The sequence below is a fragment of the Sapajus apella genome, unplaced genomic scaffold, assembly GCF_009761245.1.
Source record: "Sapajus apella isolate SASKATOON/1434 unplaced genomic scaffold, GSC_monkey_1.0 scaffold74, whole genome shotgun sequence".
Lineage (NCBI taxonomy): Eukaryota > Metazoa > Chordata > Mammalia > Primates > Cebidae > Sapajus > Sapajus apella.
In genome coordinates, this window is record NW_022437014.1 from 110,047 (window position 1) to 132,761 (window position 22,715).

The 22,715-nt window shown below is 43.1% G+C and overlaps 2 protein-coding genes and 1 pseudogene across 4 annotated transcripts in view; 1 reads left to right on the forward strand and 2 right to left on the reverse strand.

Annotated features, from left to right (window-relative positions):
• Positions 1-11,682, reverse strand: part of UBAP1L (ubiquitin associated protein 1 like) — a 26,802-nt gene extending 15,120 nt beyond the window's left edge. The window contains exons 1-2 of the mRNA XM_032250977.1: positions 11,367-11,682; positions 2,884-3,177 (exon numbers count right to left, since the gene is read on the reverse strand). Of these exons, the coding sequence (XP_032106868.1) occupies positions 2,884-3,003 (120 nt within the window). The 5' untranslated portion in view covers positions 3,004-3,177; positions 11,367-11,682. The remainder of the gene's footprint in view (positions 1-2,883; positions 3,178-11,366) is intronic.
• The window catches only part of PDCD7 (programmed cell death 7), a 35,989-nt gene that overhangs the window by 6,237 nt on the left and 7,037 nt on the right, over positions 1-22,715 (reverse strand). For 2 of the 3 annotated variants that reach the window (XM_032250976.1, XM_032250975.1), the window contains 3 exons: positions 16,896-17,132; positions 16,549-16,636; positions 13,674-14,815 (listed from right to left, as the gene is read on the reverse strand). In XM_032250976.1, the coding sequence (XP_032106867.1) occupies positions 14,692-14,815; positions 16,549-16,636; positions 16,896-17,132 (449 nt within the window). In that variant the 3' untranslated portion in view covers positions 13,674-14,691. Of the gene's footprint in view, positions 1-9,928; positions 9,933-13,673; positions 14,816-16,548; positions 16,637-16,895; positions 17,133-22,715 lie in introns of those variants that run through there. The other variant, XR_004260664.1, reaches the window with a different exon arrangement.
• Positions 7,072-7,277, forward strand: LOC116532204 (annotated as a pseudogene).

Genomic DNA, 22,715 nt, shown 5'->3' on the forward strand with positions numbered 1-22,715 from the left:
GCTCCATACCTAGCACAGACCTGGTATACAGTAGGTGCTCCATACCTGGTAACAGTTTCCCCTGCTTTAGGCCACTGTACGTTCATCTGGTAGCCTAATTACCATCTAACATTGTTGCTATGGATAATGTATTTCAAGTTCCAAACACTGGGAATACATCCTGGTGAATTCAAGAGAGCTTACCAGGAGGGCTATAACTCACACTTAGAGTTCCAGGCTTTTCTGTTCGTTAGTTTGGTCCAGCAGTAAAAGAAATGAAGGCTCAGGAAGGGAAACAGACTCAAGACAGGAGAGTTTTCCACCCTAAGAGTAGGGGGCAGAGCCAGGGTCAACGCACGGTTATGGCCTTGGCAGAAGGGTGCGCATTTCTGCTTCCAGGAGAGGCAACCTTCAGAATATCCTCTTCTCAGCATGGATTGAGCTCAGCAGAGAGGGAAAAGCTGTGATAGTCCACCTCCATGTAGGCTTAGTAAAGCAAGTTCCTCTTCTCAGCAACGGAGGCCCTATGCCAGAGCGAGAGCCCACAGCACAGGCTGCCAGGGGAGAGCAGGAGCTCTTGCCCAACAGAGCACCGGCCCCTAGACACTGTGCTCTGGGCTTTACAAAGCTTATTTTGATTATGGAAACCCTGGACCTGAGGAGCCTCCATGCAACTTCACGGTCTGCAGATGAAGTAAACTGCACTAGGTCTCCTGCAACCCCCAGGCCAGGCAGGCTCCTCTACCTGACCCTCCCCAGCTCTCTCCTTCCTGGACTGTGCTCTCTGCTTTTGACTTCCTGCAACCTCCCCTCGCCTTTTTTGTTTGTTTTTTTTTGAGACAGAGTCTCACTCTGTTGCCCAGGCTGGACTGCAGTGGCATGATCTCGGTTCACTGCAACCTCTGCCTCCCGGGTTCAAGTGATTCTCCTGTCTCAGCCTCCCAAGTAGCTGGGATTAGAGGTGCACACCACCATGTCCAGTTAAGTTTTGTATTTTTTAGTAGAGATGGGGTTTCACCATGTTGGCCAGGATGGTTTTGATCTATTGACTTCATGATCTGCCCACCTCGGCCTCCCAAAGTGCTGGGAATACAGGCGTGAGCCTTGGCACCCGGCCAACTTTTTTTGCCTTTAAACCTTACTGCCCTGTGTCTCTTGTGATCCAAGTCCTACTGTTAGCTAATATGAAATAACATGGAGGCTGGGTGCAGTGGCTCATGCCCGTAATCCCAGCAATTTGGGAGGCTGAGGCTGGCGAATCACTTGAGGTCAGGAGTTTGAGACTAGCTTGGTCAACATGGTAAAACCCCATCTCTACTAAAAATATAAAAATTATCCGGGCATGGTGGCGGGTGCCTGTAATCCCAGCTACTTGGGAGGCTGAGACAGGAGAATTGCTTGAACCCAGGAGATGGAGGTTGCGATGAGCCAGGATTGTGCCCCTGCCCTCCAGCCTGGGGGAAAAAGGAAAGACTCTGTCAAAAAAAAAAAAAAAAAGAAATGACATGGAGTCAGGAACTGGGTTATAGTCTTGTCACTGCCACTAACTTTGGAAGAATCATTTCCCTTCTCTGGGCCTCCTCATGTGCAAGATGAGTGAAAGCTGAGCCAGATCCTCAAGCTGTTCTACAAAGCATCCTGCAAACAGTGGAAAGTGGGCACACAAGAGCCTGGAGCCCCAGTCCCACAGGCCCTGACACCCAGCTCTGCAGTGATTTGCAATCTTGTTCTTTTTTTGGTGTAAATTCATGTGAATTTTGCATTCTGCTCTGTGATATATCTGTGTTATAATATAAATGCAATAGGTTTCCCCTAAATCTTCAAGTAAACTTGACTCTCCAGGAAGTTAAATCACTTGTATCCTGAGGTCACTTGCATGAGCCCCGTGGGCCATGGGTGCTTCCAGGCCACCTCCAGGACAGGTGGGCTGTGGGTCTGTGGAATAGTAATCCCTTCTAATGTGTCCCATCTAACTGGCTGCAGAGTCTTGCTCTGTCACCAGGCTGGAATACAGTGGTGCGATCTCAGCTCACTGCAACCTCCGCCTCCCAGGTTCAGGCGATTCCCTTGCCTCAGACTCTGGAGTCACTGAGACTACAGGCATGCGCCACCACGCCCAGCTAATTTTTTGTGTTTTAGTTGAGACAGGGTTTCCCCATGTTGGCCAGGATGGTCTCGATCTCTTGACCTCATGATCTGCCCGCCTCAGCCTCCCAAAGTGCTGGCTGTCTGCATTTTTAACAGAGGATTCTGGAGATGGCCCAAAGGAGTGAATCTAATGGTGGAGTTTTAGACATGGCAGCAGGCTGATGGGGAAGAGAGGAACTGAAGCATCCTTGCATTGACTCTCAGAGACTTCACACAGGCAGCCTCCCAGTTATCCAAGCTTCAAACAAGACCCACTAGACAGTCCTCATCACCCAGTCACCAGCATTCTTCATGAAACACTTTTTCCTCCGTTGGGTTGTTTTCAAACGCCCTAGACTATACAAAAGCAGGGCTAGCTGTCCTTTAATATCAAGGTACACTGGACAGGTACGGTGGTGTCCCAGCACTTTGGGACACCAAGGCAGCGGATTGCCTAAGCTCAGGAGTTCACAACCAGCCTGGACAACACAGTGAAACCCTGTCTCTACTAAAATACAAAAACAATTAGCCAGTCATAGTGGTGTGTGCCTGTAGTCCCAGCTACTTGGGAGGCTGAGGCAGGAGAATTGCTTAAACCCAGAAGGCAGAGGTTGTAGTGAGCTGAGATCACGCCACCGCAGTCCAGCCTGGGCAACAGAGCAAGACTCCGTCTCAAATAAATAAATAAATACAATAAAATCAAGGAACAGGGCCCCCTGGACTCAGCCTCAGACCCACAGACCCAGGAGACAGAAACACAGACAGAGACACACTTACCATAGAACCCAGCAGAAGCTCCCTGCAGGCCGGGACGCTGAGTTCTGGTGCAGGGGGAGGCTCTGTACCTATCACAAAGTCCTTGGGCAACTTGAAGAGAACACCATCGAGGGCATTCATTCTGTCAGCGGAGTGTGGAGATGCCTGGCAGGATTGGGGCAGCTGCTTGATGGCAAGGAGAGAGAGTCAAGTCTTGAGGACCAGGCTCAGGCCTCAAATGGCCTCACTGCTCTCCTGCGTGGTCACCTAGCTGAGCCCCAAACAGCTGGAAAGGAAAAGGTGACCGGGCCAGTGCTGCATAAAGGAAGGAAATGAATAAAAAACAAGAGCATTCACACAGGAATTCACTATTTCATATTTGAATCATGCTCTAGACCACTGTTTTCCAAAACATGATCCCCAACACTAGTTTTAACGCATTTCATCAAAAGAATTGTCACCCAAATGTTTAAGAAACAAACAATATTAATTTACATAAACTTCCAGGGAAGAAGAAAATAAGAAATACTTTCTAACTCATTTTGATTTTAGCGTAACCTTTTTTTTTTTTTTTTTTCTTTTTCTGAGATGAAATCTTGCTCTGTCGCCCAGGCTGGAGTGCAGTGGCACGATTTGGGCTCCCTGCAACCGCTGCCTCCTGGGTTCCAGTGAGTCCCCTGCCTCAGCCTCCAGAGTAGCTGGAATTACAGTCTTGCGCTACCACACCCAGCTAATTTTTCTATTTTTAGAAGAGACGGGGTTTCACCATGCAGGCCAGGCTGGTCTCAAACTACCAACCTCAGGTGATCAGCCCACCTCAGCCTCCCAAAGTCTGGAATTACAGGCATGAGCCACTGCACCTGGCCAATTTTACCATAACCATGATACCAAACTTGACCAGAAAATTAGAAGCCAATCTCTCATGAACACAGATGCAAAAAATCTTAAAAATAATTATGGGTAGAATAATATAACACTGCCAAGTTAAGTTTATTCCAGGAAAGACATATTGACTTAACATTCCCACATCAATCAATGGGAATAAAGATAAATATCAATAGAATAAAGATGAAAAATTATACAATTATATAGCTCCATAGATGCAGATAAAAACATGACAAAATCAATATCTATACCCTTTCAGCAACTTAGGAATAGAAGGGAATTTTCTTAACAAATAAAGAGTGTCTCTAAAACATCACACAGTGGCCGAGATTGTGTCACTGCACTTGAGCTTGGGCAATGGAGTGAGATGCTGTCTAAAAAAAAAAAAAAAAAAGACCGGGTGCGGTGGCTCACACCTGTAATCCCAGCACTTTGGGAGGCCGAGGCGGGTGGATCACGAGGTCAAGAGATCGAGACCATCCTGGTCAACACGGTGAAACCCCGTTTCTACTAAAACTACAAAACATTAGCTGGGCATGGTGGCACGTGCCTGTAATCCCAGCTACTCGGGAGGCTGAGGCAGGAGAATTGCCTGAACCCAGGAGGCGGAGGTTGCGGTGAGCCGAGATCGCACCATTGCACTCCAGCCTGGGTAACAAGAGCGAAACTCCATCTCAAAAAAAAAAAAAATTAGTCACATCTCTCTATATATAAATTGTAAATCATGTAAATGGAATTTTAAAAATTTTATTAGAAATGGAAATTTTCGGCCATGTGCTGTGGCTCAAGCCTGTAATCCCAATGCTTTGGGAGGCTGAGGCAGGTGGATCACCTGAGGTCAGGAGTTGGAGACCAGCCTGGCCAACATGATGAAACCACGTCTTTACTAAAAATACAAAAATTAGCCAGGTATGGTGGTGAGTGCCAGCAATCCCAGCTACTTGGGAAGCTGAGGCAGAAGAATCATTTGAACCCTAGAGGCAGAGGTTGCAGTGAGCCAAGATCACGCCATTGTACTCCAGCCTGGGTAACAAGAGCAAAACTCCATCTCAGAAAAAAAAAAAAAAGGAAAATTTTAAAAGTTATCATTTATATTAGCATCAGTTCTCTAGGACTAAATCTAACAGAAGATGTAGGAGACCTCTATACAGAAAACTATAAAACATTTGGTTAAATGGAGGAACATACTATGTTCAAGGATTGTAAAACTGAATCTTGTAAAGATAGCAATTCTCCTCCAATTGATTTATTCATCCCATGTATCAAAATTTCATTACTTTTTTTGGTATAAATTGGAAAGCTAATTCTAAAATTAAATGAAATGCAAAGGGCCAGGAAAAGCCAAGACATTCTTGGAGAAGCAACAGAGTGGAGGACTTTTACTATCAGATAGCAAGACCTTAAAGTTATGGGAATTAAGACAGTGACTTACAGGCTTACAAAGAGACCAACAGGACAAAAAAAAGAAAAGATCCACACATGAATCTTTGATTTATGACAAAATTGGCTCTGTAGAGCAGTTGGAAAGGGAAAGTCTTTTAAACAAATGGTTCTGGATCAATTGGATATCCGTCTGGGGAAAAAAAATATATTGACTTCTACCTCACGTCATACCTAAAACTCAATTCCAGGTAGACTGTAGATTTAAATGTAAAATGTAAAATAATAAAGCTCAAAGATAAAATGAGAGACTATATTCATGGCCTTGCAACAGTCAAACATTTCTTAAGTTACAAAAGGGCTAACGGACCAGGTATGTTGGCTCATGCCTATAATCCCAGGCAGGAGGATCAGCTGAGGCTAGGAGACTGAGAGCAGCCTGGGCAACAAAGAAAGACCCCCATCTCTATAAAAAATACAAAAGCAGCTAGGTATGGTGGCACACACCCATAGTCCCAGCTGCTCAGGAGGCTGAAGTAGGAGGATTGCTTAAGCCTGGGAGGATGAGGCTGCAGTGACACGAGTGAGCTGTGAGTCCAGGCTGCACTCCAGCCTGGACAACAAAATGATTCCCTGTCTCAAAAATAAATAAAAAATAAAAATAAAAACACAACAACAAAAAGCTCCAAAAGAGACTAACCATGAAGGAAAATTCTGATACACTGGATTGCATTAAAGTTAAGAACTTCTGCCAGGTGCAGTGGCTCACACACCTGTAATTTCAGTACTTTGGGAGGCCAAGGCAGGTGGATCACTTGAGGTCAGGAGTTCGAGACCAGTTTGGCCAACATGGTGAAACCCTGTCTCTACTAAAAAAAACAAAAATTAGCCAGGTATGGTGGCACATGTCTGTAATCCCAGCTGCTAGGGAGGCTGAAGCAGGAGAATCGCTTGAACCTGGGAGGCAGAGTTTGCAGTGAGTCAAGATCATGCCACTGCACTCCAACCCAAGCGACAGAGTGAGACTCTGCCTCAAAGAAAAAATTAAGAACTTCCATTCATCAGAATACACCATTAAGACAGTTAAAACAAAAACAAATCACAGAGTGGGAGAAGATATTTGCAACACATCTATCTGACAAAGGACTCATACAATATATACAAAGAACTTCTATAAACAATAAGAAATGGGCAAGAAATTTTAATAGGCACTTTACAAAAGAAAATATCCAGGCCGGGCGTGGTGGCTCACACTTGTAATCCAAGCACTTTGGAGGCCAAGGCGGGTGGATCACCTGAGGTCGGGAGTTCAAGACCAGCCTGACCAACATGGTGAAACCCGTCATTGGAAAAAAAAAAAAAAAAGAAAAGAAAATATCCAAATAGCCAATAGGATAAGTTGTTTAACTTCATTAGTCATCAGGGGAATGCAAAATAAAATAATGAGATACTACTATGCAAACATACAACCATGAATTTAAGGTTAAAATTAAAAAGCTTGACAATACCAGGTGTTGATGAGGATGTGGAACATCTATAATCCTCATCACTGTTGGTCAGAAAGTTACTTAGTATTACTTAACAGTATTGCCGGGCGTGGTGGCTCAAGCCTGTAATCCCAGCACTTTGGGAGGCCGAGGTGGGTGGATCACCTGAGGTCAGGAGTTCAAGACCAGCCTGGCCAACATGGTGAAACCCCGTCTCTACTAAAAATACAAAAAATTAGCTGGGCATGGTGGCGCGTGCCTGTAATCCTAGCTACTCAGGAGGCTGAGGCAGGAGAATTGCCTGAACCCAGGAGGCGGAGGTTGCGGTGAGCCGAGGTCGCGCCATTGCACTCCAGCCTGGGTAACATGAGTGAAACTCCGTCTCAAAAAAAAAACAAAACAAAACAAAACAGTATCTACTACACCTGAAAGCCAAGAATTAAGAACTCATTCACACATCACTTCTTGGCCTTTTGACTAAGATCAAGTGTAGTATCTGTCCTTCATTTAGCAATACTCTCAACAGCCAGGAATCTGATTTTTGATGTATTTTAAACTACATTAAATATTGAGTCTGTTGCCTTTAAAAAAGAACAAACTTGGCTGGGTGTGGTGGCTCATGCCTGTAATCCCAGCACTTTGGGAGGCCGAGGCAGATGGATCACCTGAGGTCAGGAGTTCAAGACCAGCCCGGCCAACATGGCAAAACTCTGTCTCTACTAAAAATATATAAATTAGCTGGGCATGGTGGCACATGCATGTAATTCCAGCTACTTGGGAGGCTGAGACAGGAGAATTGCTTGAACCTGGGAGGTGGAGGTTGTGGTGAGCCGGGACTGTACCACTGCACTCCAGCCTGGGCAAGCAACAGAGTGAGACTCCATCTCAAAAAAAAAAAAAAGAACAAACTCATTCACACAGAATTTAAGTTCATGACTGCCCATAATATATATTTGAATCTAGACTCTGACCACAGTCTGGCATTTTGCAAACAATCAGGGATTACTCGGGAGTCTGCAACAGGGAGTGCCTCTGGCTCAATACAATCTGTCATTCCTGCCAGGATGATGCAAAGCTCTGCCCTGCTAGGGGTCACTACAGTCATCCCCTTCCCGTGAGAGCATCATGTGAGGAGGTAGGGTGGGTAATCTGAGTGCAGAGAGGTCAAATGAAGGCAGGTGGGCAAATCCGTTAATTCCCTCATCTCCTGCATCCGTCAACTCTTGTCAGTGTCTTGCCATCTATAAGACTCAAAAGGTTTATCCACTCCATTCCTGGAGCTGGTCTCCCTGCACATCAGGAGTTGGCTCTCTATGCTGCCTTTGTGATACAGGATCAGGCAGGTCCCACTGTAACCAGTAAATTATCTGCCCCATCAGCCAGTTCTTACAGGGGACCTTTGAGGTACAAAGGTGTTATAGGAGACACAGGAAAGTTCAGCAAGTTTTGGCATTCTCAGATTTATTATTCATATTTTCAGCTATCATCTGAATTTTGAGCTGTCCTACCAAGGGAGGGACACAGTTCTCCTGAGACTGTCTGTCCACTTAGCAGGTACAGGGCAGCCTTCTCTCCAACTTCCGCTGAGCAGCTGCATCGTAATAGGTGTTTTCTACTCAGTCCTACAGCTGGCTCCTAGGATACTTTAATAAGAGTTTGAGGATTTGGGGAATATAACTTTTTTTTTTTTTTTAAGACAGTCTCACTCTGTCACCCAGGTTAGAGTGCAGTGGTGAGATCTTCTCGGCTCACTGCAACGTCCACTTCCCAGGTTCAAGCAATTCTCCTGTCTCAGCTTCCTGAGCAGCTGGGATTATAGGCATGCACCACCAAGGCTGGCTAATTTTTGTATTTTTAGTAGAGACGGTCTCGAACTCCTGACTTCAGGTGATCCACCCGACTTAGCCTCTCAAAGTGCTGGATTGCAGGGGTGAGCCACCATGCCCAGCTTATATCGCTTAAGAATGGCAAGGGCTATAGTAAAAATACCATCTAGTTAGAAAATATTCTAAAATGAGGGTCACCTCACTAGGTACAAAATGAGAGGTACAGATCATTATGCAATACTATTCTCTAGAGGAAGGGGAGTGTTCTAGTCTTACGGTCATAGGAAAAGCTTCAGGAAATACATGGGACTTGACTTGACCCTGGAAGGTGAGAGGAAAGCCTGTGAGCAAGAGAGCAGAGGAACCTGCAGGCTGGAGTGAAGAAGTGACGAGCTGCTTGACTTAAGCAGATGGTCTGTGCCGGGAAGCAGTACGAAGTCAGATTGAAAGGGTAGACTGGGGTAGAGCTGGGGAGAGCTCTGAACTTCAGGCTGAGCGCTGACTCCATTCAGCAGGTGGTGGGCAAAGCCCAGAAGAGGCCTGAGGCGGTGGGGTGAGGTAGGGATGTCGGGATGTTAAGAAAGCCAAGCTGTGCGTACTTGGGGAAATTGTAAGCCAAGACCTCTCAAACGCTAGCCCATGAGGGGGTGCCCATTTGCCTGCATCTGGGCGTGGGATGGGGAGTGGGTTGGGTGAAGGTGGCAGCAATTGGTCTAAGTGGGATCCAGGCAATGACATTAGTATTGTTTTCAAAGGTCTTCATTATACTCTGTAAATGACTTTGTCCTTGCCTAGAGCTTCAACTACCTGCCAATGATTCACAAATTATCCAGTTCTGAGATCAAACTCATAAACACAAATGCTTACAACATGTCTCCCTCAAGACCTCTCAAACTCAACGTATCAAAGCAAACGGATTTTCCCCTTCCCCAAACTGCTCCTCATCCCCAGCATTCCTTGTCTCAAGGAATGGTGACATTGAGCCAGGTGCACAAGTATTCATCTCTGATGCTTTCCTGTCCTTTGGCATCACCATCTCAAATCTCCTGCCAAGTTTTATCTCCTCAATCTCTGGAATCCAGCCATTTCATGTGACCTCCGCTGCTACCATGGAATCCAAGCCCCCATTCTCTCTCACCTGGACAACTCATCTCCATGGATCCTCACATGCTTTATTATTATAATTCTGTTCCACACACTGAGGCAAGAATGGTCATTTCAAAACTCAAAACTAAGCTACTCCTGGCCAGGCACTGTGGCTCATGCCTGTAGTCCCAGCACTTTGGGAGGCAGAGGTGGGAGGATTGCTGGAGCCCAGGAGTTCAAGACTTGCCTGGCCAACATGGCGAAACCCCATCTGTATTAAAAATACAAAAACTAGCTGGGCCTGGTGGTGCATGCCTGTAGTCCCAGATACTTGGGAAGCTAAGGTGGGAGAACTGCTTGAACCTGAGAGATGAAGGTTGCAGTGAGCCGAGATCACACCACTGCACTCCAGCCTGGATGACAGAGAGAGACTCTGTCTCAAGAAGAAAGATAAAAAGGCTGTTCATTTTTCAGAGGTCAGTTGAAACATCACTTCCTCAAAAAAGCTTTCCCTGACCCTCAAACTTGGTTAGGTCTACCTCGCACAGTGGACTTTACCATTTTTGTTTTGTTTTGCTTTTGTTTTTGGGACAAGAGTGTTGCTCTGTCACCCAGGCTAGAGTACAGTGCTGCGATCTCGGCTCACTGCAACCTCCAGCTCCCAAGTTCAAGAAGTTCTCCTTCCTCAGCCTCCCAAGTAGCTGGGATTACAGGCGTGCACCACCTCACCTGGCTAATTTTTGTATTTTTAGTAGAGATGGGGTTTCACCATCTTAGCCAGGCTGGTCTCAAACTCCTGAGCTGGTGATCCACCCACCCCGGCCTCCCAAAGTGCTGGAATTACAGGTGTGAGCCACCACACCTGGCTTTTTTTTTTTTTTACTGTGACCCATAGTATACTTTATTTCCTAGCATACACATATGTAAACTGAATGATTCTTACCCTTACTATATGATACATATTTTCTATTATTTCAATTAAATGTGTCACAGAAACTTTTGAAGAAAAATCCTAATTCATAATCTCAGAACCATGTCTTTCAAAGCACTCAGCATATTTTTTATGATTTTGGGGTTAATATCTACCTTCCTCATTACCTGTATTCTCTGTGAGGTTAGGGAGTATTTGGTATTTTGCTTAGCCTTAATAGGTACTTAATAAACATTTGGAATGAAACATAAATTGCTTGATAAGTACTTTTCCTTGTAGCACTTATGACAATTGTCTCTAATGACTCTAATTACCTGTTATAATCACTAAGCTTCTTCACTCTAAACTCAAACTCCAGGAGGTCAGGAATCCTGTCTGTTCACCCCTTCTTGTATCCCTAGCACCTAACCACATTACCTGGAAAATGGTAAATAAAAAATCATTTCCCAAAGAACACAATTTAAATTATGGTACCCAGACTGGCCAGCATGAGTCAACAAAGCGGAGGAAAAGTGTCCACTGTTCTGCATATTTACGCACTCTAACACCACTTGCCTCAGAGACCTCAATCTTTACTTCGGAAACTAAGAAAAACCAAATTTATTCCAAAAGGCAAATGAACTCTGCATTGGAAACATGCTCTTCATGTGTGGCCAGATATGGCAAGCCAGGACTACTATGCAGATTCACAAAAAGATAAACAGCTCATCATATGGAAATAGGTTATAGGCTCTAAGCATTAAAAAAAAAAAAAATCTGGGACAAATAGGTGACAAAAAACAAATTTAGCTGATAATGTCTCATTTAATCACTATTCCATAAATCATTACTATTTCGGAGCGTTCCCATTCCCTTCACATGTTGCATATTATACTTATTTAAATAGAGTAAGATATACTTTGTACTTACCTTGTAATTACCAGGACAGCGTCCCTGCAGACAAAGCGTGTATAAATGAATAGCTGCAACAGATGGTATAAGCCTAAGCTTCTTGTTACAAATGTCACATGGGCACAGGAGCATGAATGGATTTAGAGCGATTAAGTTGGTTGGCTTGTAGCAGCAAATTCTTTGACATCATAAACTCAGCCACTTGGGCTAAATACCCTTAGTATTTAAGAACTAATCTCTTTCTCTCATAGCTTTCTAATCTTCTCTGTATCTACTGAATCTATTAAAAACAAAATGCTTCCATAGAGTTTTTCTTTTTAAAAGTATTCCGGGTAATAATTTAAAAATGACAGAATGAAACTATCACTATTTGTTTTTTTTAAGAGATGAGGTTTCACCATGTTGGCCAGGAATGTCTCAACCTCCTGACCTGGTGATCCGCCCGTCTCAGCCTCCCAAAGTGCTGGGATTACAGGCGTGAGCCACCGCGCCCGGCCTGCAACTATCACAACTTTTGACTCCCCTCCCCATGAATGAATGAATCTAGATCTTATCAGTGGCCGCTAACATCACAAAAAGAGCCAAGACATTAGTGACTCCTGAATGGAAGTATACATTATGTCTGTGAAGTATTCCTTTCAGAAAATTCCAAACCAAACGTGATCAAGCCTCTCGATCAGCACTATCCAATAGAAATATGCACTCCACATATGTAATTGCACATCTCAACTCAAATCACATTTCAAGTGCTCAAAAGCTGAATGTGGCTACTATATTGGACAGTACAGTTCTGTTTATTCAATTACAGGATATACAAGAACAGAGGGACATGGCATTACAAGGATGCAACCAACAGTGTGTGGATTGTATTTAGATCCTAATCTGAACGAAACACAAAACACATTTATGAGAGGGCAATTTGAACAATCACTGAGTATTTGTGATATTAAGGAGTTATTATTCATTTATTTAGATGTGATAATGGTCCTGTGGTTAGTTTTTTTTTTTTTTAATCACTTAAAGCTATAGACTGAAATATTTATGAAGTAATTTGATGCCTGAGGTTTGCTTCAAAATAACCCAGGGTGAGTGGAGGATGTATAGATGAAAAAAGATTGGCCATGAACTGATAATGATATGAAGCTGATGGGTATATGGGAAAAAAAAAATCATTGTACTATTTTCTGTACTTCTGAATGTATTTGAAATTTTCCAAGTTAAAAAAAAAAGACAGACTGTGGTATAAGATTACAGTAACAGCGCTCATATTCTTGAAAGTATAATTCATTAGATACTACTATGATTCTCTCTAAACCTGAAAGAACCGGTGGCTACTGCCACCACCACTAACACACAGGTAATAAACCAGGAAAATCTTACAAATAAAAACCAAACAACAAAGTAATGCTTTCTTTTTTGGTTTTATTTATTTTTGAGATGGAGTCTTGCTCTGTCGCCCAGGCTAGAGTGCAATAGCGTGATCTCAGCTCACTGTAACCTCCGCCTCCTGGCTTCAAGCTATTCTCCTGCTTCGGTCTCCCAAGTAGCTGGGATTACAGGTGCCCACCACCACGCCTGGCTAATTTTTGTTATTTTTAGTAGAGACGGGGTTTTGCCATGTTGGCGAGGCTGGTCTCGAACTCCTGACCTCAGGTGATCCTCCCACCTCAGCCTCCCAAAGGGCTGGGATTATAGGCATGAGCCACAGTACCCAGCCTGCTCACTCGCTTTATTAAAACCTTGCAAGGGCCGAAGGAAAAAGGGATTTTTTTTTTTCTCCACCTGTGGCGGCAGATTTCCTGCCCTCACGGCAGATGTCTTAGTGGCAAGGCTGTCCAGACACCAAACACACATAGCATAAATCGCCTATTCCTACTCTTCCTACATCTCATCAGAGAGCAAATGGTGGAGATTTCTAACAAAAAGGCACAGAGGATTGTGGGGTTCTATGAGACTAAGCATACCAGATTTTAAGATTTATAGGATTACACACACATTTTGGAGACAAGTGGCCCTCATTACCTAACCGGGAACTCTCTATAATGTATAATGTATAAATTAATGCAAACTAAACAACAGAAAAGGGACAAAGGCATTAGTATTTGCATGCAAAATCTTCCAACTACAGTACATAACATCATTTCCAAAACTGACGGTATCCTTGCCTATCCAGACTAGGATTTTGCAGATAAAGTTTGGCTTTTAAGATTCACATTCCCATAACAAATGCCTGCTTAACAAATTTGAATGAAAATATGTTTCATCAATGTGAAAGTGTGTGTTAAGTGATTTAGAAGGCAACAAATTGGCAGCAAAAGCACAAACTAAAAAATAAAAATGTTTTTTATTTAGTTTTTTGAAAATATAAATAACAAAATTGGCAAAAAACCAAAACAGAACCAAAAAAATGATGTTTATATGAGTGATCATCTCCAAGCATAACATTTATTAATGAATATAAAAAATAAGTTTTATTATTTTTGGTTTTCTCCCGGATTTGACTACATGGATAGTTTTAGAAGCTGGAGTTCCTAAGATAATTCCATAGCTACAGTGGCTCCTATAATGTGACGGAGTGAGGTTAAGGTCCCACTCCCATCAGGGAAACATCCTTGGTGATTCTGAACTAATAGGTGCTTTCATTAGGATCCTTCTAACATGGAAAAAATACAGCCATCGTCCATTAAAACACAATCCAATTTGGGTACTCTTAAGGTTTTCTAAGTTCTCCACATGAAAATAAAACTAGGCCACCGTCTTATCTGGCAACTCAGCCTACAGCCATTGCCATCTTCCTAACTAGCAGCCTCCCAAGCTGCACACAAACTGGGATTAACAAAACCGAAGGTAACATGTTTTTGACCTTTCCTCCTAGAAGTCAAAGGGCTCTTCAGGTAGAAAAGGTCAGGAGGTTTTGCATCAAGCTTGCCTTCACACGCACTATTAGTGGAAGGGTTGTGCAATCGACCCATCGCACACCTGTATTGAGTGTTTGAGTGTACTTACCCATCACCACACCACAAGGAAGTTAGAGTAAATTAACAAGTCACTCTAGACCAAGCCCCTCAAAACAGAGGCAAATCTGGTGAACCAAGGTCATTCACTGCGTGTGGTAATAACCTCAGTTCACCTAAGTCCTTTCCTGAAGAACCACATTAATCTCCTGATTCAAGAGGCACCTCTGGCCAGCACAGAGCACAGAAGGAAAAGCATAACTTCAGGGTAGGGGAACGCCACATGGAATTTAGAAGTTGCAGTTTAGTCTACAGCAAAAGATGGCAGCATCACTAATATTTAGAGCTGGAAAGAGCGTTGGCTGGACCACACTCCTGGAGCATCTTTACTAATGCAGCTTAACAGCAGTTGCCCAGATGTCGTTGCTGGGGAGCGGGGGAAGGACCCATCCTTGGGGAATGAAGTTGCCTTTGGGATGATCAGATGGCACCAGGTACTGATCCCAATCATGCCTTAATAGGAACATTACAGAACAACTGTTTATTTCTGTTTTATTTCAGATAAGATGTTCAGCAACTGAATATTCTATTTCTAAGACTTAGCTTTCAAATGACTGATATACTAACTTACTACAGAACTTGATTTCTAGGCATCAAGAAAATGACTATATTTCTTAAATGTACACATAAAAGGAAGAAAAAATCTGAAGAACTTATAACCTATGGATAAACAAATAATAAAGTCAATCCTCATTATTTGCAGACTGGGTATTTGCGTATGTGCTTACTAACTATAATTTATTTTGTAACCCCCAAATCAATCACTTGTGGCCCTTTCATGGATACTAGTAGACACACACAGTGGCAAAAAAAATCGGAGTCATGAAAATGCAGTTACCAGCTGAGGTCAAAGAAGGCAATAATTACTCTGCCTTTTTTTCAGTTCCTATTAATATAAACGTGTTCTTTTCTCTATTTAGTGCCACATTTTCCCCAATTTTGCACTTTTTACTGACGACTTTGCTGTTTAAAATGGCTCTAAGTGTAGTGTTCCTAAGTGCAAGAAGACTGTGATATGCTTTATGAAGAAAATGTGTTAGGTAAGCTTCATTTAGGCATGAGGTATAGTACAATTAGCTGTGAGTTCAATGTTAGTAAATCAACAACATATATTAAATAAGGTGTCTTTAACAGAAACATACATACAACAAAGTGTTGACAAAAACATTGTGACCAGAGGCTCACAGGAATCTACCTGTGTTTCCTTTAGGAGTGATGTTCAGTGTTCTGAAATCAGTGTTTGCAGTGAATTTAGAGAATATAGCTGTCATGAATAATGAGAATTGGCTGTACTTACGTTTAAAGCTAAAATTGTACATTAGCAAAAAATAAACTTTTCCAGAATATAAACTTGATATGCTAAAGAGCATTCTTTCATAAGAATCACAAACAGCTGAGGTTTTGGAAGGGACATTAGAGATCATTTAGTTCAGTGACTTTCTAACCACACTTTGAAGACCCCTATACCCCAAGCAGATGTTTGGGGAAATCTAGAAACAACAAATTGCTTCTAGGCAACAACAGATTTATACTGCCTCAAGAATCCATTCATTCCATTTATCTCACATATTGTTTCCTCAAAAGACTACGTTTTGGAAGTGTGCTGCTGCTCAAGTTTGAAGGCCACAGTCTAGTCCACTGTCTTCATATTATAGGTGAGGAAAGAGAGACCCAGAGAGCTGAAAACTTTGCCCAGCTCCTTAAGAACTGCAGATTCAGATGAGCCTCCTTGTTCCCAAATTTCTGGGCTTTGACCTTTACATAAGCTCAGAAGTCAGCATGGGTCTTAAACCATCTCCACAGGCAAGTACACAGTGGAGGGTTTCTTCTTCCTGGGTCTGGTTAGCACCACAAGAGAATTCGGAAAAGGAAACCAATGCTTTAAATCAATATAACAGCTATAACATCTATAACATGGGATAATACAAAGGGCAAGTCACAACCTGAGTTTGTTTCTTCACCTATAAAAATAGGGACTTCAACTTCTCAAGGATTCATGAGTTCTAAACAAGATGTATGCAGCATCCTTGAAACATGGAAACATTACAAACCCATAATGTTTTTTTAAGTTTCATCAGGAGCTAAAAAAAAAAAAAGACAGTAATAGACCCCAACAATGTAAGCACTTTATCAAGTGCTTCCTGCTACCTAAGGGAAAGACAACACGGAGAGTCTGCCCCTCTGACCTGATCTGGATGAGCGCTGGCAGGGAGTGCTCAGCTTGGAGGTAATACTGTCGGAAAGGCTCCAAGAGATGAGCAAGTGGGAACTCGTCTGAAAGAGAAAAGCACAATACCATGTTATCATGCTTGATATCCACAGTGTATTTCTCAAGGCAAGGTGACTGAAACTATGATTATGACAGTAGGAGCAAATGGGTTTCATCTGTATGCATGAGTCCTGTGATACAGAACTGCAAATCTGGAAGGTGTCATTTGTTGCCTACCTCTTAGCTTAAGTTGAGATCACCCATGATGAGAAGAGCTATCAATCTAGCATGTTCATTTTCTCCACTGGTTACAGACCAACATACCTGGATCCCCAAACAACTTGGACTCAATTTCACGTTTCTGAAGTAAAATTTTCTCTTTTTCTTTTCTTTGTTTTTTTTCTAATTCTCTTTTCCTCTCTTCCTCTTGTTCTCCTTCCAGCATAACCCTGAGGGCTCTCTCTTCAGCTTCATACAGTTCAGAGCGCTTTTTAATGAGTTTTCTCAGTCGCTGAAGATGATGCTCAAAAGTCTCATCTGCTGAGGCTGGAGGACAGACCCCTGGGCGGAAAGAACGAAATGGCATTTTATTTATTTATTTATTTTTAAGACAAGACCTCACTCTATCACCCAGGCTGGAGTACAGTAGTACAATCACAGCTCACTGCAACTTCAAACTCCTGGGCTCAAGTGATCTCCCGCCTTGGCTTCTGAGTAGCTAGGACCGCAGGTGTGCACCACCATGCCTGGCTTGGAGACAGGGTCTCACTCTGTTGCCCAGGATGGCGTGCGGTAGCATGCATGACTCACTGCAGCCTTGACCTACTGGGCCCAAGATATCCTCCCACCTCAGTCTCCCAAGTAGCTGGGACCACAGGTGTGTGCCACCTCATCTGGCCAATTTTTTTTTATTTTTGTAGAGACAGGGTCTCCCTATATTTCTCAGGCTGGTCTTGAACTCGTGATCAAGGAATCCTCCTGCCTTGGCCTCCCAAAGGGCTAGGATTACAGGCCTGTAATCCTGTGCCTGACCCTACCTATGCCTGACCTACGTGGCTAATTTTTACTGTGCCTGACCCTACCTGGCTAATTTTTAAATTTTTTGTATGGGGTCTTGCTATGTTGTCCAGGCTAATCTCCAACTCTTGGCCTCAAGCAATCCTATCACCTTGGCCTCCCAAACTGAGCCACTGCATCCAGCCCAAAAGGCCTTTTACACACGTTTTCTTCAATAATTTGTGTTCTAATGAACAGGTTCAAAGTCCTATCTATTGTATGTATTGGTTGGAATTTGGAAATTTTATCCAATCTTTAAGGCTCAATTTGATGTTTCTGAGTATTCAATTACTCTGACCCTCCCCTTCATTTCTCAACTCCTCCCTCTGGATCACAACACTTAACCTCTGACTTCATTTATTTCTAATGGTTTTGATCCTTCACTTGAAAGAGTGAGCTCACTAAAGGGAGGAACTTGTCTTAACTTCATTGTGAAATTTCCTCAGCATCAACTCCCAGACCTAAGTAATAAACAATTCTCCCTGTGACGGAATGTGAATTTTGGGAGTGCACACTTGGATGGTGAGGAAGATACACTTAAACCAACCACACTAACCTTGCAGTCTCCTGTTTTGGTTTGCCCGCATCTAGCACTGAAAGCCCCATGTCCCAGTAAAACCAGAATGGTTATCATCCTGATTCAACTATGAGGTCAGCTAACAGTACAGCCAACATATCTAAAGTCACAGCTGGCAAAAGACTGGTTATTAGATGATATCAAATAATTATTGCTAATTTTCTTGGTGTGACAATGGTATCATAGTTGATAATGAGTGTGTATTCTATTTTTGTGCATGTGTGAAATTTTTCATAAAGTTTCATGAGAAAAAAGATTTAATGAATACTTGAGTGGACTGCAATTGTGCACTCACTACCACAATGGCCCTGCAGTACAAAAGCTGCTAAATGAATCAATGTAGAGTGATGTGCATATGATCTATCCTGTCAGTCCTTGAAAATTTTAAAGGAAAACATATTACCCAAGCATTTTAGCAATACCATGTACAGGGCCAGGCATGGTAGCTCACGCCTGTAAACCTAACACTTTGGGAGGCAGAAGCAGGCGGACTGCCTGAGCTCAGGAGTTCAAGACCATCCTGGCCAGCATGGTAAAACCCCGTATCCACTAAAAATACAAAAATTTACCAGGCATGGTGGCGTGTGCCTGTAGTCCCAGCTACCTGGGAGGCTTAGGCAAGAGAATCACTTGAACTGAGAAGGTTCAGGCTGCAGTGAGCCAAGATCATGCCACTGGACTCTGGCTTGGGCAACAGAGCGAGACTCAGTCTCCAAACAAATAAAAAGAAAGAATGCCAGATTCAAGAAAGAAAGAAAAAAAATCCTAATCTCATTACCATAATCAACCACTTTATACTTTCCCATGTTCTCTTCAGGTCTTTTTGTCCACGTGTTAGCAACTTCATGCAGTTCAACGTTATATGTATGTAATTTCCACTTCTCCCTGTTGACTTTTACATTCTTCTCCAATCTTCATAGTTATTTAATGGCTGTATCCTATTTCATCAAATCAATGCACCAGAATATACTTTACAAGTTCCCTACCCCTGGACATTTAAGCTCTTCCAAATGTCTTGTTATTGTACAGTGATACAATGAACATTCTTGGGCATGTTACTTTTTTCCTTCCTGTGGATTTCAAATTCTCAAGAGTGAAAATCCTGGTGAATACTTTCAAGACTAACAAGATGTTTTATAAACTGCTTCCTAAAAAAACTATACATTTGCTCAGTTACCTAACACTTGACACAGAGAAGATACTTCTTCAATGAATGAATGATTTTCAACAGGGTTTGTTTGTTGTTCATTCTGAGATGGAGTCTTGCTCTGTTGCCAGGCTGGATTGCAGTGGCACCTTGGCTCACTGCAACCTCCGACTCCATGGTTCCAGCGACTCCCCTGCCTCAGCCTCTCGGGTAGCTAGGATTACAGGCACGCACCACCATGCCCAGCTAATTTTTGTATTTTTAGTAGAGACAGGGTTTCACTATGTTGGCCAGGATGGTCTCGATCTCCTGACATTGTGATCTGCCCACATCGGCTTCCCAAAGGGCTGGGATTACAGGAGTGAGCCACCATGCCCGGCCCTTCAATAGGGTTTTAACAATTTTTACTGCAACTTGCGATATATAATAGTGCCAGCTTTGAGCACTATATTTTTGGTTTGGGCTGATAAATGGCATAAAACAATGGTTTCTCAAAGTGAGCAGTTGCTTCTTGTAAGTTGTAATTTAGAGGTAGGATTCTTTCCTCCTTCAGCCACTACAGCTAAGTGGTTATGGAACTCACTCTCAAGGCTAACACTTCTCCAGATGATTCTCTCATAACTGCTTTGCTTCAACCGGTTTCCATTCACTCATTCTCAAGTACAGAAACTCTACAACTCAAAAATTCATCTTCTACTAAATTGCCAGGCCAATATTTTTCAAGTATACACAAAATTCTTATACACTGACAAATTTAAGCTGTCACTCTGTTTTGTAATAATTCAATGGTTTTGTTTCATTTCTTTACAGGCAGTAAATATTTTAGATTTTATAAGCCATACAGTCGCTGTCGCAACTAAAATCTGTGTATGGCGAAAATACACAGACACTCCATCATCCTACAATAGCCCAAAGACCCCATGAAGAGATGTGGACTGCTCCCATCTTGGGCTTCTGGACCTGGGCCACCTACCCACATCTCTCTCAGCCCCTCATTGTTCACTCCCTGGTCAACATAACATATTCCCTCAGAAATGGCAGTCCTGGGCCAGGCATGGTGGCTCATGGTTGTAATCCCAGCACTTTGGGAGGCTGAGGTGGGCGGATCACCTGAGGTCAGGAGTTTGAGACCAGCCTGACAAACATGGTGAAACCTCATCTCTACTAAAAACAAAACAAAACAAAAATTAGCCAGGCATGGTGGTGCATGCCTGTAATCCCAGCTACCCTGGAGACTGAGGCAGGAGAATCGCTTGAACCCAGGAGGGCGGAGGCTGCAGTGAGCCGAGATTGCACCACTGCACTCCAACCTGGACAACAAGAGTGAAACTCCATCTCAAAAAAAAAAAAAAGGAAACGACACTTCTCACCCAGTCTTCCTGTTGACCCCATGCTGGCACCATGTAGTTTCCCTCCACATCTACCACTCACTCCCCTAGTCCTGCAGCTCCTAGACACACAATGCCTTTGCCTCTATTCCCCTTTAGCCACATGCTTGCAGTCTTGTTCAGTCTTTGGACCTTGGCATTAGCAGAAAAACTTTCTGCCTCTTAAGTCTTAAACTTAATTATTCTCTTCTAGGACTACAACTTTCTCCCTTATAGTACTCTTAGTTCCTTCTCCCCAGAGACTCATTCGGTAGCTTCATCAAAATCTTCAGACCTGATGTAAAAGATTCTATCCTCCTGCCACTCCTTCACCACAAAACTCACGGTCATCCCACAAAGCAAAACCCCAACAACCCCATGCTCTGTGCTTACTTGCCAGCTAGAGTATTCCTGGAAGAGGTCATCTGATTGTGTGATCTGTTGCCAATATACACCAGCTGGACCCATAGCTCTCCTTAAGCCCCACTTCTCTACTGACACTCAGCAAACCATTTACCGTTTCCCAGAGAAAACAAGCCAGCAGGCAAGAAATCCCTCATATCTGTCCCCACTTGCATTCATCTGCATCACTACCCTTCTTCACCTCCTTCATTTTCCTGCTTGTGTAAGATGGGTCCTTCTCCACTTAAGTTAATCCCTCTACCTGGGATCTGAATCGACCTACCTTCCATGGAATCTTGAGCCATCGACTATTCTTCCTGCTTCTCTTTGACCCTTTCCCTTCTACTCACTCCTTCTCTCAGCAATTTTAAACATGCTTAAGTTTTCTCCATGACCCAAAGGCACACACACCCCTCACCATCACCACGACAACACACATTGCCAGGTACTGATCTTGCTCTCTCCTTTTCTTCACAAGCAATCTTTTAACAAGTTGAATTTCCTGTTTGCTTTTCTTATCTCCTATTCATTCTCTAACCTATTGTAGTCTGGCTTCTACCCCTACCAATCCACTGAAATGCCTCTGGCATAGGTCACTAATGACCGGTTGGATACTAATTCCCATGGATGTTTCTTATTTCTTGATAATAAAAATAATAATAACATAATACATGTACATAGCATTTACTGTGTGCCAGGACTGTTTTAAGTATTTTACACAAATTTATCAATTTAATCTTCACAACACCCCATGGGTAGGTACTATCATTACTCCCTCTTTGCATATGAGGAAATCAAGGTTCAGAGAAGCTTAAGGAACCTGTCCAAGTGTATTAGTCCATTCTCATGCTGCCAATAAAGATATATCTGAGACTGGGTAATTTATAAAAGGAAGAGGTTTAATCGACTTACAGCTCCACATGGCTGGGGAAGCTTCACTATCATGACAGAAGGTGAAGAAGGAACAGTCACATCTCACATGGCAACAGGCAAAGAGTGTGTGTACAAGGGAACTCCCCTATATAAATCTATTAGGTCTTGTAAGACTTACTCATGATCACAAGAACATCATGTGAAAGACCTGTCCCCATGATTCAATTACCTCCCACCAGGTCTCTCCAAGACATATGAGAATTACAGGAGCTACAATTCAAGATGAGATTTGGGTGGGGACACAGCCAAACCATATCACCAAGATTACACAATCTCTCTAAGCACTTGCCACTTTCTAGAAGGAACAGGGAGTCTACCTTTCCCTCCCATCTCTCTGACCTCTCTTAAGTCCCTTTTTTGCTCTTCTCATTTTCTATCTTGATTTTGACATTCCTTAGGATTTTGGTTTTTGGCCCTCACCTCATGCTATACAATCTCCTTACGGTCATTCTGACTCATGGCTACATGCTAATGAACTCTTGTCCAGGATGTACGACACACCTCAAACTCAACAGGTCCCCAGCTGAATTTCTCAACCCAAACCTGTTCTTCCTCCTTTGTTTTCCTTCTCAGTTAGAATGGTATCCACCAGGCACAGTGGCTCACACCTATAATCCTAGAACTTTGGGAGGGGCCAAGGTGGGAGAATCACTTGAGCCCAG